The 18,303-nt window shown below is 43.6% G+C and overlaps 1 protein-coding gene across 1 annotated transcript in view; it reads right to left on the reverse strand.

Moving 5' to 3' along the window:
- Positions 1-4,569, reverse strand: part of mcu (mitochondrial calcium uniporter) — a 132,140-nt gene extending 127,571 nt beyond the window's left edge. Inside the window, exon 1 of the mRNA XM_041891606.2 lies at positions 4,213-4,569. Within this exon, the coding sequence (XP_041747540.1) occupies positions 4,213-4,329 (117 nt within the window). The 5' untranslated portion in view covers positions 4,330-4,569. The remainder of the gene's footprint in view (positions 1-4,212) is intronic.
- Between the last annotated feature and the right edge of the window lie 13,734 nt (positions 4,570-18,303).

Below are 18,303 nucleotides of genomic sequence, written 5' to 3' on the forward strand. Positions count from 1 at the left end.
TTGATGACAGCTTTGCACACTCTTGGCATTCTCTCAACCAGCTTCATGAGGTAGTCACCTGAAATGCATTTCAATCAACAGGTGCGCCTTCTTAAAAGTTAATTTGTGGGATTTATTTCCTTCTAATGCGTTTGAGCCAATCAGTTGTGTTGTGACAAGGTAGAGTTGGTATACAGAAGATAGCCCTATTTGGTTAAAGACCAAGTCCATATTATGGCAAGAACAGCTCAAATAAGCAAAGAGAAATTACAGTCCATCATTACTTTAAGACATGAAGGTCAGTCAATACGGAAAAAGGGCAGTCGCAAAACCAATCAGGCGCTATGGAATGGAAGACCCAGAGTTACCTCTGCTGCAGAGGATAAGTTCATTAGAGTTACCAGCCTCAGAACTTGCAGCCCAAATAAATGCTTCACAGAGTTCAAGTAACAGACACATCTCAACATCAACTGTTCAGAGAGGACTGTGTGAATCAGACCTTCATGGTCGAATTGCTGCGAAGAAACCACCACTAAAAGGACACCAATAAGAAGAAGAGACCTGCTTGGGCCAAGAAACACGAGCAATGGACATTAGACCGGTGGAAATGTGTCCTTTGGTCTGGAGTCCAAATTGGAGATTTTTGGTTCCAACCACCGTGTCTTTGTGAGACGTGGTCTGGGTGAACCGATGATCTCCGCATGTGTAGTTCCCACCGTAAAGCATGGAGGAGGAGGTGTTATGGTGCTTTGCTGGTGACACTGTCTGTGATTTATTTAGAATTCAAGGCACACTTAACCAGCATGGCTACCACAGCATTCTGCAGCGATACGCCATCCCATCTGGTTTGGGCTTAGTGGGACTATCATTTGTTTTTCAACAGGACAATGACCCAACACACCTCCAGGCTGTGTAAGGGCTATTTTACCAAGAAGGAGAGTGATGGAGTGCTGCATCAGATGACCTGGCCTCCACAATCACCCAACCTCAACCCAATTGAGATGGTTTGGGATGAGTCGGACGGCAGAGTGAAGGAAAAGCTTTCCAGATGAAGCTGTTTGAGAGAATGCCAGGAGTGTGCAAAGCTGTCATCAAGGCAAAGGGTGGCTATTTGAAGAATCTCAAATATGAAATATTTGGTACTGTACATCTTAACATCCCAAAGAGTCTCAAGAACAAGCTGTGACCTACTGCAGTATTAGGTATCCGAAAAGATATTCAGCAGCTATTGGAAAGACAAGGGAAGTTTGCAACAACAAATAATACTTTATTGCTAAAACCAACATGTCTTCAACTAAACATCACTTAGGCTTAGTCGTAGTTCAATGTATTGTCTCACAATGGGAACTTGGTTTGCGGTAGTTTAAAAAGTAACTTAGCTTAGTCACTATAGTGCTTAGGTCCATGGCAACATGAGGTTTACAGCCCCCAGAGTTTATGATCGCTGGATTTCCCATCACTCAGTGAGGAGACTAACAAAATTAAAAAGCACAGCAGCAGCCTTGCTGTCACAGACCTGACAGGGCACACAGTCATCACACACTGACAGCTTTACGCTAGGGTCCACACACACACACACACACACACACACTTTATGTTAGGCACACTGACAGCTTTACACTAGCTAGTCCTGTGCTGTGGCAACCATGCATCGATGGCCCAGCCAGACAACACGAGAGGCAAACCAGAGGAAAAAGACTCCCTGACTGATGTCAAAGAACAGCTATGTGACGGTACCATGGCTATGTCCCAAATGGCCCTATATAGTACATTATTGTTGACCAGAGGTCCATCGGGGCATCGTCAAAAAACACTAGTTTTAGAGGGGAGGAGAGTCTTTGCGCAGTAGGGGGAAACGTTTTCTAGTGCAATAGTTCCCAGCAGGGACAGAGAGCTGAAGGCTAGTAGTGTGTAACGTAGTGAGATGAAGGGACCAGCTAGCAGTAACCTGCCCTTAGATGAAGGGACCAGCTAGCAGTAACCTGCCCTTAGATGAAGGGACCAGCTAGCAGTAACCTGCCCTTAGATGAAGGGACCAGCTAGCAGTAACCTGACCTTAGATGAAGGGACCAGCTAGCAGTAACCTGCCCTTAGATGAAGGGACCAGCAAGCAGTAACCTGCCCTTAGATGAAGGGACCAGCTAGCAGTAACCTGCCCTTAGATGAAGGGACCAGCTAGCAGTAACCTGCCCTTAGATGAAGGGACCAGCTAGCAGTAACCTGCCCTTAGATGAAGGGACCAGCTAGCAGTAACCTGCCCTTAGATGAAGGGACCAGCTAGCAGTAACCTGCCCTTAGATGAAGGGACCAGCTAGCAGTAACCTGCCCTTAGATGAAGGGACCAGCTAGCAGTAACCTGCCCTTAGATGAAAGGACCAGCTAGCAGTAACCTGCCCTTAGATGTGAAGCCATGGGGGTAGGTAGAGAGAGATGCCCTGTGGCCCTCATTTTCTATTTTCTGATCTCCCATGGGCAGCCGTGTGTGTAAGATAGAAGCGCATACAGCAGTTTCTGAGTTAATAGAGAAATCCTGTATTAGGCCTACCCCTGGTCTACCCCTGGTCTATGCCTGCCTGCATCATCCACACCTCAAAGCTGTAGTTTCTCCCCTCCCCTCCCCTCTCCTCACTCTGCCTCAGCCTCAGGCACAGTGGAGGCTTCTAAATCACACAGCAACAGTCATGCTCCTGGCTTTCCCTCAACTCTCCACTGAGAAACACTGGAATCATGACGACTTCACTTCCTCATTCCACTGTACTTCCCTCTCTCTCTCTCTCCCTCATCTGGAGACTCACACACAAGCACGCCTGGGGGAAATGATCATTACATCTCGCAATATTATTTTGGACTCCCAAGTATGACTTGTAATAAAAATACATCATTTATTTTACTAGGTAGTGTTAGATAACACTAGTCAGCTGTACCTGCGCCAAAACTCCAGTATATCTAATCCTATAGCTTGTTCTCCGTCTTCTTTTTAAATAGTGATCCCACATGTTTTCAGCACTTTTATCTTCATGACTGATCAGAACAAATTTTGTCATGGCTCTCTCTTGTCCCCCTGCAGCAGACATATAGTAAGTAATATGTTTGGAACATCAAATCCCAATATCGAATCGCAATACAAAATAGAATAGAGAAAATCGCAATACATATCGTATCGGCACCTAAGTATAGTGATAATATCGTATCGTGAGGTCCCTGGCAATTCCCAGCCCTACCACACACAGAAACATTACACACACAGACACATTGCACACACACATTACAATCAAATGTGTGTGCCTGCATGCTTTGTGTGTGTGTGTGTGTGTGAAAGTGTTTTTTTTTTTTTTCTTACTCACCGCCTGTAGTTCCCCTCACGCTTATATGGAGGCGCACGGCTCCACTGCTCAGCACATGCCAAGCCAAGGAGTTCCATTCTGCCGCACTGTCACACGGCTACTGCAGAGGCGCACACACTCCACGTCTATCACGTTAACATACACAATATCGGAGCAGAGATGGGACGAAAGGAGCATTCGCTCTCATCGATAGACAAGGAAACAAAACCTTGGGCCGAAGTCTATTGGAAAATCTATAGAATGGCGAGCATTGGGTAAACCCATGTCACTAGTGAACGGTAAAAAGCGAGTTGTAGTCTATGTCCATTTTCGTCGGGTGTCAAACCGGGGACGGTGCCACATCCATCTTTTATGTACAGCTTTTCGCACTTAGTCAATATTGAAGTTGAGAGGCTCGAGCCCACTGTTGCGTTCAAGATGATCCCGTGCAAAAAACACTCACAACGATTCTAACTAGATACAACCCGTTGATATAGTTAACGCGTATACAGAGCATATAGCCACACTAAGCTTGGGACATTTTAAATAATGTACACAAACTGTACATTGCCATAGACGGCGGGCCAGTGGTCGACAGTTTACCAGTACCCAAAACCTGCATTGTTACTGTCAAAGCAAACGGGTGCGCGCCTGCGGCCACAAGGTGATTGACTGACCCCCGTTTTAAACAGTAAGAGCAAAATACTTCGACAACTACTATTACAGCAAGCCTTAACAGAGCTTAACGCCAACCAATATCAACGAAGAAAACTATTAACGATGCTAGTTAGCGTTACTTCCTTAGCAAGACCCGTCATCAAGCTACAGCCAGAACAGCCCACCGTCGCTGTCTCATATCCTCCTTCGCTGCCCTGCCTTGTCCCGCACCCACCCAGGTCCGAGGACTTACCGATCTTATGTGCTGGTGGTGCCGCTGTGATGAGATAGCAAGTGCGGGGAGCCCGGTGGCCACAGCTCCGCTGCTCCTGGACAAGAGGAGTACTGTTCTACACACTTTCGCAGCCATCTCTGTAGTGAAAATCCTCGCTGGGAAGGCGAATGCTGCAGGCGGACCAAGAGAGAGACCGTGGCGGGGAGGGAGGGGGAGTAGAGTAGGCGGACTGCGGGGCTGGGCTTGCGACGCGGCAAGGAATTTCAGAACAGAGGCGTTGTTGCACGCACCCAGCACTGTACATTAGGCTAGCATTCACAGCTAACAATAACTTTCCCTGTAACACAATGAAAGCCCTGACCGATTTATGAAGTGCCGTTTCATTTCTGTTATTGCATTCGATACGAAATAGCCGTAGAAAGATCAACGCGAAAATAAATGAAAATCTTTCATAGCCTACAAAAACACAATATTAAAGAAATGAGTGCTGGTGTAGCCAGCGTTGCCAATTATGGACGATTCGACCAATCAGAGATTGCGGAACGGTCCATTCAAGTATACAGGAAGAGAAATCCCAGCCACACAAGCAGAGAGCCCATACAAAGACTGTGAGCCAATTGTGTCAAACCGTACCTTTTGGATTCTGACCTTACCTGAGATGTTGATCACCTTCACACAGCAGGCTGTTGCTATTAGCTAGACTGAGGCTGTTTGAGTAACTAATTGCACTCTACTAAGTAGGCTACTGTGTACTTTCTTTGCGCTTTCTCAGTAGCCTATAGGAAAACTTCTAATAGATTGCTACACGTTAGGTTACAAACAAGCAAAGCAGGAGTCAGGCATGTATTTATTCAATCAGGATTCCCTCCTTTGTGATATTGTATTGCCTGATTTCATTTGGACTTGAGTTGCAATGCATGTGTAGGGTCAACCTGGTCTCAGAGCATTTCCAATTATTCTGTTTGTAAATCAGAGACACTCCTTTTTAGTATGATATGTTATGTTTCGTATGGTATGTATTAGTTTGTGGATCTCCATCATCCATTTCGTATGATATGTTACAAATTACAATGCAATGATATATTCTGAATTTGAAAAACATGCAATATGTTACAAATTTGAAAAACGTGTGATATGTTAACAATTCCAATTTGTTTTGGCTAACGTTAGCTAGGTGGCTAGGTGGCTAACGCTAACGTTAGCTATGTGGCTGATGTTCGCTAGGCTGAGGGTTAAGGTTAGCATTAGGGGAAAGGGTTAGCTAACATGCAAAGTAGCTAAAAAGTAGTTGCAAAGTTGCTAACGTTGTCAGTGATGAAATTCAAATACGCAAACGTTGGGTTGCTAGACGTTCCTGTTATACGCCCACACATCCACCCCGACCAACCACCCATTTTCAGAAATGTATCATGTGCTGGGCTAATATGTTGGATAGATGTCGAAAGAGGTTACAGAAGACGGAAATGCAAAAGTTTTTTTTTTAAATTCATAAGCGGCACTACACACACAGGGATAGCAGAATTATAATTTGACAACGCGATATATATGGCCATAGGCTAATTGATAATAAACAACAGACATCAATATACTGCTGTATGGACGTGAAACTTTTGTCTGAAGTACCTCAAGTCTGACCCTTTATACTTTCCAAAGTGTCATCTCACCAGACATCTTATTCATCTTAGTGTAATTTATTTGGCAGCAAATCAAGCTGCTGTTTTAGCCCCTAGCTAAGCCGTCTATTCCATTATGTTGTTACCTGCGTATCCCAAATGGCACCCTATTCCCTACATAGTGCACTACTTTTGGCTCTGGTCGAATGGGTGCCATTTGGGACAGAGAATTGATATATTTTTAGCATGCTCTTCAATCGCTCCCCATCTCCTCTCTCTCGCTCCTATCACTCTTTCTCTCCTATCTCTCTCTCTTTCTCTCCTATCTCTCTTTCTCTCCTATCTCTCTCTTTCTCTCCTATCTCTCTCTCTTTCTGTCCTATCTGTCTCCTATCGCTCTCCTCTCTCTCCTAGCTGTCGCAAAAGAGTGCTGGACGGGACCACAGTGGAGAAGGAGAATAGCTTCAAGTTCCTCGGCGTCACTGACAATCTGAAATGGTCCACCCACAGAGACAGTGTGGTGAAGAAGGCGCAAAGCGCGTCTTCAACCTCAGGTGGCTGAAGAAATTCTTCTTGGCTCCTAAGACCCTCACAACATTTTACAGATGCACCAGTCAGGATGCTCTCGATGGTGCAGCTGTATAACTGGTATGGTTATGGTTGCCTGGTATGGTAACTGCTCGGCATCCGACCGCAAGGCGCTACAGAGGGTAGTGCGTACGGCCCAATACATCACTGGGGCCAAGCTTCCTGCCATCCAGGACCTATATACTAGGCGGTGTCAGAGGAAGGCCCAAAAAATTGTCAAAGACTCCAGTCACCCAAGTCATAGACTGTTCTCTCTGCTACCGCACAGCAAGCGGTACCGGAGCGCCAAGTCTAGGTCCAAAAGGCTCCTTAACAGCTTCTACCCCCAAGCCATAAGACTCCTGAACAATTAATCAAATGGCCACCTGGACTATTTACATTGACACCCCCCCTTGTTTTTACACTGCTGCTACTCACTGTTTATTATCTATGCATAGTCACTTTACCCCTACATACATGTACAAATTACCTCGACTAACCTGTACCCCCGCACATTGACTCGGTACCAGTACCCCCTGTATATAGCCTCGTTATTGTATTGTGTTACCTTTTATTTAATTTTTTACTTGAGTTGATTTAGTAAATATTTTCTTAACTGCATTGTTGGTTAAGTGCTTGTAAGTAAGTATTTCACGGTAAGGTCTCTATACCTGTTGTATTAGGCGCATATGACAAATACGATTTGATATTGAGAGCATCCTGTCGGGCTGCATCACCGCCTGGTACGGCAACTGCACCGCCTGCAACCGCAGGGCTCTCCAGAGGGTGGTGTGGTCAGCCCAACGCATCACTGGGGGCACACTGCCTGCCCTCGAGGACATCTATGGCACCCGATGTCACAGGAAGGCCAAAAAGATCACCAAGGGCCTCAGCTACCCGAGCCACTGCCTGTTCACCCCGCTATCATCCAGAAGGCGAGGTCAGTACAGGTGCATCAAAGCTGTGACCGAGAGGCTGAAAAACAGCTTCTATCTCAAGGCCATCAGACTGTTAAATAGCCATCACTAGCCGGCCTCCACCCAGTACCCTGCCCTGAACTTAGTCACTGTCACCATCCGGCTACTCAACCCTGCACCTTAGAGGCTGCTGCCATATGGACATGGAATCACTGGTCACTTTAATAACTGTTTTACTCATTTCATATGTATACACTGTATTCTACTCTATTCTAGTCAATGCCACTCTAACATTGCTCGTCCTAATATTTATACAGTGGGGAGAACAAGTATTTGATACACTGCCGATTTTGCAGGTTTTCCTACTTACAAAGCATGTAGAGGTCTGTAATTTTTATCATAGGTACACTTCAACTGTGAGAGACAGAATCTAAAATAAAAATCCAGAAAATCACATTGTATGATTTTTAAGTAATTAATTTGCATTTTATTGCATGACATAAGTATTTGATCACCTACCAACCAGTAAGAATTACGACTCTCACAGACCTGTTAGTTTTTCTTTAAGAAGCCCTCCTGTTCTCCACTCATTACCTGTATTAACTGCACCTGTTTGAACTTGTTACCTGTATAAAAGACACCTGTCCACACAGTCAATCAAACAGACTCCAACCTCTCCACAATGGCCAAGACCAGAGAGCTGTGTAAGGACATCAGGGATAAAATTGTAGACCTGCACAAGGCTGGGATGGACTACAGGAAAATAGGCAAGCAGCTTGGTGAGAAGGCAACAACTGTTGGCGCAATTATTAGAAAATGGAAGAAGTTCAAGATGACGGTCAATCACCCTCGGTCTGGGGCTCCATGCAAGATCTCAGCTCGTGGGGCATCAATGATCATGAGAAAGGTGAGGGATCAGCCCAGAACTACACGGCAGGACCTGGTCAATGACCTGAAGAGAGCTGGGACCACATTCTCAAAGAAAACCATTAGTAACACACTACACCGTCATGGATTAAAATCCTGCAGCGCACGCAAGGTCCCCCTGCTCAAGCCAGCGCATGTCCAGGCCCGTCTGAAGTTTGCCAATGACCATCTGGATGATCCGGAGGAGGAATGGGAGAAGGTCATGTGTTCTGATGAGACAAAAATAGAGCTTTTTTGGTCTAAACTCCACTGCCGTGTTTGGAGGAAGAAGAAGGATGAGTACAACCCCAAGAACACCATCCCAACCGTGAAGCATGGAGGTGGAAACATCATTCTTTGGGGATGCTTTTCTGCAAAGGGGACAGGACGACTGCACCGTATTGAGGGGAGGATGGATGGGGCCATGTATCGCGAGATCTTGGCCAACAACCTCCTTCCCTCAGTAAGAGCATTGAAGATGGGTCGTGGCTGGGTCTTCCAGCATGACAAAGACCCGAAACACACAGCCAGGGCAACTAAGGAGTGGCTCCGTAAGAAGCATCTCAAGGTCCTGGAGTGGCCTAGCCAGTCTCCAGACCTGAACCCAATAGAAAATCTTTGGAGGGAGCTGAAAGTCCGTATTGCCCAGCGACAGCCCCAAAACCTGAAGGATCTGGAGAAGGTCTGTATGGAGGAATGGGCCAAAATCCCTACTGCAGTGTGTGCAAACCTGGTCAAGACCTACAGGAAACGTATGATCTCTGTAATTGCAAACAAAGGTTTCTGTACCAAATATTAAGTTCTGCTTTTCTGATGTATCAAATACTTATGTCATGCAATAAAATGCAAATTAATTACTTAAAAATCATACAATTTGATTTTCTGGATTTTTGTTTTAGATTTGTCTCTCACAGTTGAAGTGTACCTATGATAAAAATGACAGACCTCTACATGCTTTGTAAGTAGGAAAACCTGCAAAATCAGCAGTGTATCAAATACTTGTTCTCCCCACTGTATATTTCTTAATTCCATTCTTTTACTTTTAGGATTGTGTGTATTGTTGTGAATTGTTAGATACTACTGCACTGTTGGAGCTAGGAACACAAGCATTTCGCTAAACCCGCAATAACATTACATTTACATTTACATCATTTAGCAGACGCTCTTAACCAGAGCGACATACAAATTGGTGCATTCAACTTATGATAGCCAGTGGGACAACCACTTTTTTTCTTGTGGGGGTAGAAGGATTACTTTATACTATTCCAGGTATTCCTTAAAGTGGCAGGGTTTCAAGTGTCTCCGGAAGGTGGTCAGTGACTCCGCTGTCCTGGCGTCGTGGGGGACGCTAAGTACATCTAGGTACATCCATACAAACCCCTGAGTATTTCCTCTTTCTCAGATGGACAAAGATGAAACTTTGCTTTCTGGATATGGATTGTTCACACAGTAACTTGAATACACACAGTAACTTGAATACACACAGTAACTTGAATACACACAGTAACTTGAATACACACAGTAACTTGAATACAGTAACTTGAATACACACAGTAACTTGAATACAGTAACTTGAATACACACAGTAACTTGAATACACACAGTAACTTGAATACACACAGTAACTTGAATACACACAGTAACTTGAATACACACAGTAACTTGAATACACACAGTAACTTGAATACAGTAACTTGAATACAATACCAAAACAACATTCACGTTTTTGTCCTTGTTTTATTTCCCGGTGTGTTATAACTTGTTTTTAATTAACGATTTATAATTAGTTATATTCCAATACATTTCCAAGCAAGAAGAGATTTCCTAGTACAAATTGGTGAGGAGAGCCATAGTGCGCGTCGCTTTGACCACGATGTGCCCTGGTAAAAAGTAGTGCACTTTGGGAAGAGGGTGCCATTTGGGACCCTGACTTTGACGCTGCAGGCAATGACTGATGAAAGACATCCTTAATGGAATATAAGGCGTTTTATTTCATCACCTCGATATAATGTCAACGCAGTCACATTCACAGGGCCACACCTGTCAAGGGTGAGAGGACATAGCTCCAATGCGAAATGGAACCCTGTTTCCTGTAACGTGCACTACTTTGACCAGAGTCCATAGTGTGTAGGGTGCCATTTAGAATGCACGTATAGAATGCCAAACCCTTGATTTGATACAATAAAACGCTAGATTCCAGAGTTCATTGCTTGATTACAAAAGAGGGTGTGGAATGACTTTGGCCATGTTCCAATACTTTTGACATCCTTCCTTCCTTCTTTTCTTCCTTCCTTCACTACTCCCTAGTACATATTCATAAGTGATTGGTTAGGTGTAAGCAAGGTTCCCATCCTACCACCCTATTACATTCACCAATACAGATCTGTGATTACTTTAGGGAAGGAAGGAAGGACTGTAGGAAGGAAGGAAGGGTTTCTGAAGTATAAGAAAAGGGTCTTTAAAAATACTGTTGACAGCTGGTGTCTGTTGACAGCTTGTATGTGTTGTGGTTACTCACCTCTGTGACCTCCCTGTCCCTCAGGGCTTTGTCCCAAATGGCACCCTAATCTGTATTTAGGGCTCTGGTCAAAAGTAGTGCACTATATAGGGAATAGGGTGCAATTTGGGAAGCAGCGTCCCCTCCCCAGGTGCAGTGCACCATACTGTCTGGTGATGCAATTTAAATGCAAATGCAGTGTTAGGCTGGGGCTGGGAGGGAGTCTGGGACAGGGACCATGCTGCCTGGCTGCCAGCGCCAAGGCCTCTGTAGCCTGGTCTTAGTCCCTGGAGTGAAGCCCCAATGTGTGGCCTGCTTTCACCTGGGTCCCTGTGAGTGAGTGTTGATGTAAGAGCACCCAAACAGTACATTAAACAGAGACTCTAAAGATTCTGGTCGTGTTTCGTCTGTTCAGACGTTGCTGACGCATGCCAGATCTTACAACGCCTGGAGAGGTATTTTTACGTGTCTGCTAACCACATGCATGCAATGTCTGAGCAGGGGAACACAACCTCTTTTTTTTTTTTTTTCTAGGCAGAGTAATAAAACCTTAAACGCATATCTTAAAAACAGCTCTAGCATTTGCTCCTGAAGTGAATCCCTATGTGCAGCCAAGCCTTCACCAATGGGAGAGTAACCAGTCAGAGTACCTAAACAGTACCTTGATAAGACAACCATCGAGTAACCATGGCAACCTTAATAAGACAACCATAGTGTAACCATGGTGAACCTTAGGGTGCATTCGTAAATTCACTCTGGCAATCTACTCCAAGTTCAGAGCACTCTGGTTCAAGAGTGATGAGTTTACTAAGGCCTAGCAACCGGTTATTATGACAGGTGTCAGTAAACATCACCTAAAAACTGAATTAAATTGTTGCAAGCAGCACAGTTACAGTCATTAACCCTTGAGATAACATGAAAACAGCCTAACCAGCTCTGCTAGGGCGAGTAAAATTGTCAGAGTGAGGTGTTCTCTCATTTGTGTTTGTAAGTAGCTAGCAAGCTAGCCAACTTTAGCCAGTTAGCTTGGGTGCTTGACTGCCGTTGTGAGGTCAGAACGCTCGGATCAACCCTACTCCTCCGGCAGAGCGTCCGGTGTGTGCTCCGAAAGCTCCAAGGGCGAAGTGCTCTGAATTTACAAACTGACAAACTGACAACACTCTGAATTTACGAACGGCCCAAAAGTGCACTTTGACACTCCAGAGTGAATTTACAAACACACCCTTAGTGTAGACGCACATTGGTCACCGCACCATACCATCCATCAACCCTCTGTGTGAGCTGTGCTGTGTCTGCATCATGACAATGCATAGAATAGTGTCAATACTGCCAGAATAATGCATTAGTCTTTTAACGCAAATGTGCTGTTCACTTTGATAATATCTCTGAAGCTGAATATTCCATATTCCAACTATTTGTATGCAAATGTAACAGTTTGTTTTGGGAGTACTCCAGTGCTCAACTCCAGTGAAGTGAGATTATTTTAAAAAGCATTTTTTTTGTTCAAGTGGAGAACGTTCTGCACCACTGCCTCTAGTCCAGCTGGTTGTGTTTATATTTAATGGTGACGTGTGGTTGGAGCAGACCTGGGTTCAAGTACTACTTGAAATCGTTCAAATACTTTAGGTGTTTGCTTTAGCCTGCCTGGAGTACCAGATGGGCGGGGTTTGACGTTTTGCAGCTATTCTATTGGTTCCATTGCATCAGGTAAGCTCAATCAAGCCCAGCTACAGTATTTTAAATGAGGTCTGTTTATACAGTGGGGAAAAAAAGTATTTAGTCAGCCACCAATTGTGCAAGTTCTCCCACTTAAAAAGATGAGAGAGGCCTGTAATTTTCATCATAGGTACACGTCAAATATGACAGACAAATAGAGATTTTTTTTCTCCAGAAAATCATATTGTAGGATTTTTTATGAATTTATTTGCAAATTATGGTGGAAAATAAGTATTTGGTCACCTACAAACAAGCAACATTTCTGGCTCTCACAGACCTGTAACTTCTTCTTTAAGAGGCTCCTCTGTCCTCCACTCGTTACCTGTATTAATGGCATCTGTTTGAACTTGTTATCAGTATAAAAGACACCCGTCCACAACCTCAAACAGTCACATTCCAAACTCCACTATGGCCAAGACCAAAGAGCTGTCAAAGGACACCAGAAACAAAATTGTAGACCTGCACCAGGCTGGGAAGACTGAATCTGCAATAGGTAAGCAGCTTGGTTTGAAGAAATCAACTGTGGGAGCAATTATTAGGAAATGGAAGACATACAAGACCACTGATAATCTCCCTCGATCTGGGGCTCCACGCAAGATCTCACCCCGTGGGGTCAAAATGATCACAAGAACGGTGAGCAAAAATCCCAGAACCACACGGGGGGACCTAGTGAATGACCTGCAGAGAGCTGGGACCAAAGTAACAAAGCCTACCATCAGTAACACACTACGCCGCCAGGGACTCAAATCCTGCAGTACATGTCCAGGCCCGTTTGAAGTTTGCTAGAGTGCATTTGGATGATCCAGAAGAGGATTGGGAGAATGTCATATGGTCAGATGAAACCAAAATAGAACTTTTTGGTAAAAACTCAACTCGTCGTGTTTGGAGGACAAAGAATGCTGAGTTGCATCCAAAGAACACCATACCTACTGTGAAGCATGGGGGTGGAAACATCATGCTTTGGGGCTGTTTTTCTGCAAAGGGACCAGGACGACTGATCCGTGTAAAGGAAAGAATGAATGGGGCCATGTATCGTGAGATTTTGAGTGAAAACCTCCTATCAGCAAGGGCATTGAAGATTAAACGTGGCTGGGTCTTTCAGCATGACAATGATCCCAAACACACCGCCCGGGCAACGAAGGAGTGGCTTCGTAAGAAGCATTTCAAGGTCCTGGAGTGGCCTAGCCAGTCTCCAGATCTCAACCCCATAGAAAATCTTTGGAGGGAGTTGAAAGTCCGTGTTGCCCAGCGACAGCCCCAAAACATCACTGCTCTAGAGGAGATCTGCATGGAGGAATGGGCCAAAATACCAGCAACAGTGTGTGGAAACCTTGTGAAGACTTACAGAAAATGTTTGACCTGTGTCATTGCCAACAAAGGGTATATAACAAAGTATTGAGAAACTTTTGTTATTGACCAAATACTTATTTTCCACCATAATTTGCAAATAAATTCATTACAAATCCTACAATGTGATTTTCTGGATTTTTTTTCTCATTTTGTCTGTCATAGTTGACGTGTACCTATGATGAAAATTACAGGCCTCTCTCATCTTTTTAAGTGGGAGAACTTGCACAATTGGTGGCTGACTAAATAATTTTTTCCCCCACTGTAACTACGTGATGTGTGGGGGGATAGGAGTGAATAGTATTTTAACACAGGTCCGTTTATAACTACGCGATGTTTGGGGGATGGGAGTGAATAGTATTTTAACACAAGTCCGTTTATAACTACGTGATGTGTCGGGGGATGGGAGTGAATAGCAGTTGATTACTATTTGGTATTTGTTTATTCAGGTCCCATGACCTCTTCCTGCCTATTAAAAGACCGCTTTGGAGAATTGGACTATCACCTGTTTGCTGAGTCATGGATCTATGAACTTAATTCCCCAACAACTAGGGAATAGTTTGAAATGTCCTGTGTTTGTGGGTGTGTGTGTGTGTGTGCGTGCTTGTGTGCGTGTGCGTTTGACAACTCTTGAAGCACTTCTGTTTTTGCCTTGTTTTACTTGACTGCAGATTGCTTTGTTCCAAACTAATACCAGCTCTGCGACACATGCTGTGTCCTTAGATATAGAACATGATATATCTCTATGGCTGTGAGATAGAGAGAGAGAGAATTCATAGGGAGGTCTCAGATCTCTCTACTTAAACTATTTCTGGCACCCTGTTTCTACAGCCAGTTGCCCAAGGTCAGCTCTGGATAATGCAGAGAGAGGGGAGTCCACAGTACACAGAGAGAGGGGAGGGGCTGGTGCCACACATACAGTGCCGTAGAAACGTCTGTCAGTACCTGATGAATGAGGCTACTCCCATGGCCAGGGCGGGTCACACACACACACACACACACACACACACACACACACACACACACACACACACACACACACACACACACACATACACACACACAATACTTAGCCCACATTAAACATTTATTCAGGGTTGGGCAGTCAGAAATGGGAGTGTATAGTTGCACTTTTATTGTGGTAATGTGATCCACACCTGTACAGAGGTAATGAGGCATATAGGACAGACACAGACACACAGACAAACACAGACACACACAGACGCACACACAAACACACAAACATACACACACACACACACACACACACAAAGACACACACACTCACACAGTATGACATAACCTGTAACATGAAACCTCTTTACCTTCACTGGTCCTGTGTAGGTTTTTACCTGATCCACCTTTATCATCTCTACAGACACAAGCTCACAGATTATATTACACTGTTAGTGTACATCCCAAGGGCTCTGATCAAAAGTAGTGCACTAAATAGGGAATAGAGCGCCATTTGGAATGCAAACTCAGTGTTAGTTTATATCCCATTAAGCAGTTCAGGTTTGACTTGTTTGGCTCATGCATTAAGGCTCTCCAAAACAGTGATTTACTGCATAATAATCTGGTTAATGCATTAAGGCTCTCCAAAACAGTGATTTACTGCATAATAATCTGGTTAATGCATTAAGGCTCTCCAAAACAGTGATTTACTGCATAATAATCTGGTTAATGCATTAAGGCTCTCCAAAACAGTGATTTACTGCATAATAATCTGGTTAATGCATTAAGGCTCTCCAAAACAGTGATTTACTGCATAATAATCTGGTTAATGCATTAAGGCTCTCCAAAACAGTGATTTACTGCATAATAATCTGGTTAATGCATTAAGGCTCTCCAAAACAGTGATTTACTGCATAATAATCTGGTTAATGCATTAAGGCTCTCCAAAACAGTGATTTACTGCATAATAATCTGGTTAATGCATTAAGGCTCTCCAAAACAGTGATTTACTGCATAATAATCTGGTTAATGCATTAAGGCTCTCCAAAACAGTGATTTACTGCATAATAATCTGGTTAATGCATTACGGCTCTCCAAAACAGTGATTTACTGCATAATAATCTGGTTAATGCATTAAGGCTCTCCAAAACAGTGATTTACTGCATAATAATCTGGTTAATGCATTAAGGCTCTCCAAAACAGTGATTTACTGCATAATAATCTGGTTAATGCATTAAGGCTCTCCAAAACAGTGATTTACTGCATAATAATCTGGTTAATGCATTAAGGCTCTCCAAAACAGTGATTTACTGCATAATAATCTGGTTAATGCATTACGGCTCTCCAAAACTGTGATTTACTGCATAATAATCTGGTTAATGCATTACGGCTCTCCAAAACAGTGATTTACTGCATAATAATCTGGTTAATGCATTAAGGCTCTCCAAAACTGTGATTTACTGCATAATAATCTGGTTAATGCATTACGGCTCTCCAAAACAGTGATTTACTGCATAATAATCTGGTTAATGCATTAAGGCTCTCCAAAACAGTGATTTACTGCATAATAATCTGGTTAATGCATTAAGGCTCTCCAAAACAGTGATTTACTGCATAATAATCTGGTTAATGCATTACGGCTCTCCAAAACAGTGATTTACTGCATAATAATCTGGTTAATGCATTAAGGCTCTCCAAAACAGTGATTTACTGCATAATAATCTGGTTAATGCATTAAGGCTCTCCAAAACAGTGATTTACTGCATAATAATCTGGTTAATGCATTACGGCTCTCCAAAACTGTGATTTACTGCATAATAATCTGGTTAATGCATTACGGCTCTCCAAAGCTGTGATTTACTGCATAATAATCTGGTTAATGCATTACGGCTCTCCACAGCATAATATGTATACGCAAAAAGAAGAAGAATACATGTTGTAAAACATTCTATAAACCGTCCATTCAAACAGCTCCGTTGGATATAAAAGTTCTCACAGACACAGTTGAGGTGCACATAAAACAGAGCAACATGTACACACTGTCAAATCAAACCCAACACAATGGTACTCACAGTATGCTACACACAGTACACAATGCTGAAAGTACTGCATCAGGAGCAGGCCAGTCTACATAATGGACAGCAACAGGTCGGGCTATGCTGAGCAGCCCCAGCCCAACCCGGATATCTGGCAGGCACTAAGACATAGACAGCCCTCCACAGCCCCAGCCCAACCCGGATATCTGGCAGGCACTAAGCCATAGACAGCCCTCCACAGCCCCAGCCCAACCCGGATATCTGGCAGGCACTAAGACATAGACAGCCCTCCACTGCCCCAGCCCAACCCGGATATCTGGCAGGCACTAAGACATAGACAGCCCTCCACAGCCCCAGCCCAACCCGGATATCTGGCAGGCACTAGAGACATAGACAGCCCTCCACAGCCCCAGCCCAACCCGGATATCTGGCAGGCACTAAGACATAGACAGCCCTCCACAGCCCCTGCCCCAGTGAGCTATGTGTGACATTACCACACTATAGTAGTTTTAACAAAGTGACTATTTAAGTCACAAATGGCACCCTATTTCCTTCAGAAAGTGTTCACACCCCTTGACTTTTTCCACACTTTGTTGTGTTACAGCCTGAATTTAAAATGGATTACATTTAGATTTCTTGTCACTGACTGGCCTACACACAATACCTCATAATGTCAAAGTGTAAATCTGTTTTTAGACATTTTTAAAATGAAAAGCCGAAATGTCATGAGTCAATAAGTATTCAACCCCTTTTTTATGGCAAGCCTAAATAAGTTCAGGAGTACAAATTTGCTCACCAAGTCATATAATAAGTTGCAGGGACTCTGTGTGCAATAATAGTGTTTAACGTAATTTTTTAATGACTACCTCATCTCTACCCCACACATACAATTATCTGTAAGGTCCCTCAGTTGAGCAGTGAATTTAAAACACAGATTGAACCACAAAGACCAGGGAGGTTTTCCAATCCCTCTCAAAGGGCAGCTATTGGTAGATGGGTAAAAAAAAAAGAAGCAGACCTTGAATATCCCTTTGAGAATGGTGAAGTTATTCATTACACTTTGGATGGTGTATGAATACACCCAGTCACTACAAAGACACAGGCGTCCTTCCTAATTCAGTTGCCGGGGAGGAAGGAAACCGCTCAGGGATTTCACCATGAGGTCAATGGTGACTTTAAAACAGTTACAGAGTTTAATGGCTGTGATATGAGAAAACTGAGGATGGATCAACAACATTGTAGTTACTCCACAATACTAACCTAATTGACAGAGCGAAAAGAAGGAAGCCTGTACAGAATGAAAATATTCCAAAACATGCATTCTGTTTTCAACAAGGCACTAAAGTAATACTGCAAAAATGTGGCAAAGCAATTAACTTTTTGTCCTGAATACAAAGTGTTATGTTTGAGGAAAATCCAATACAACACATTACTGAGTACCACTCGCCATATTTTCAAGCATAGTGGTAGCTGCATCATGTTATGGGTATGCTTGTAATCATCAAGGACTGGGGAGTTTTTCAGGATAAAAAAAATGTATGGAATGGAGCTAAGCA

The sequence above is a fragment of the Coregonus clupeaformis genome, chromosome 1 (genome assembly GCF_020615455.1).
Source record: "Coregonus clupeaformis isolate EN_2021a chromosome 1, ASM2061545v1, whole genome shotgun sequence".
Lineage (NCBI taxonomy): Eukaryota > Metazoa > Chordata > Actinopteri > Salmoniformes > Salmonidae > Coregonus > Coregonus clupeaformis.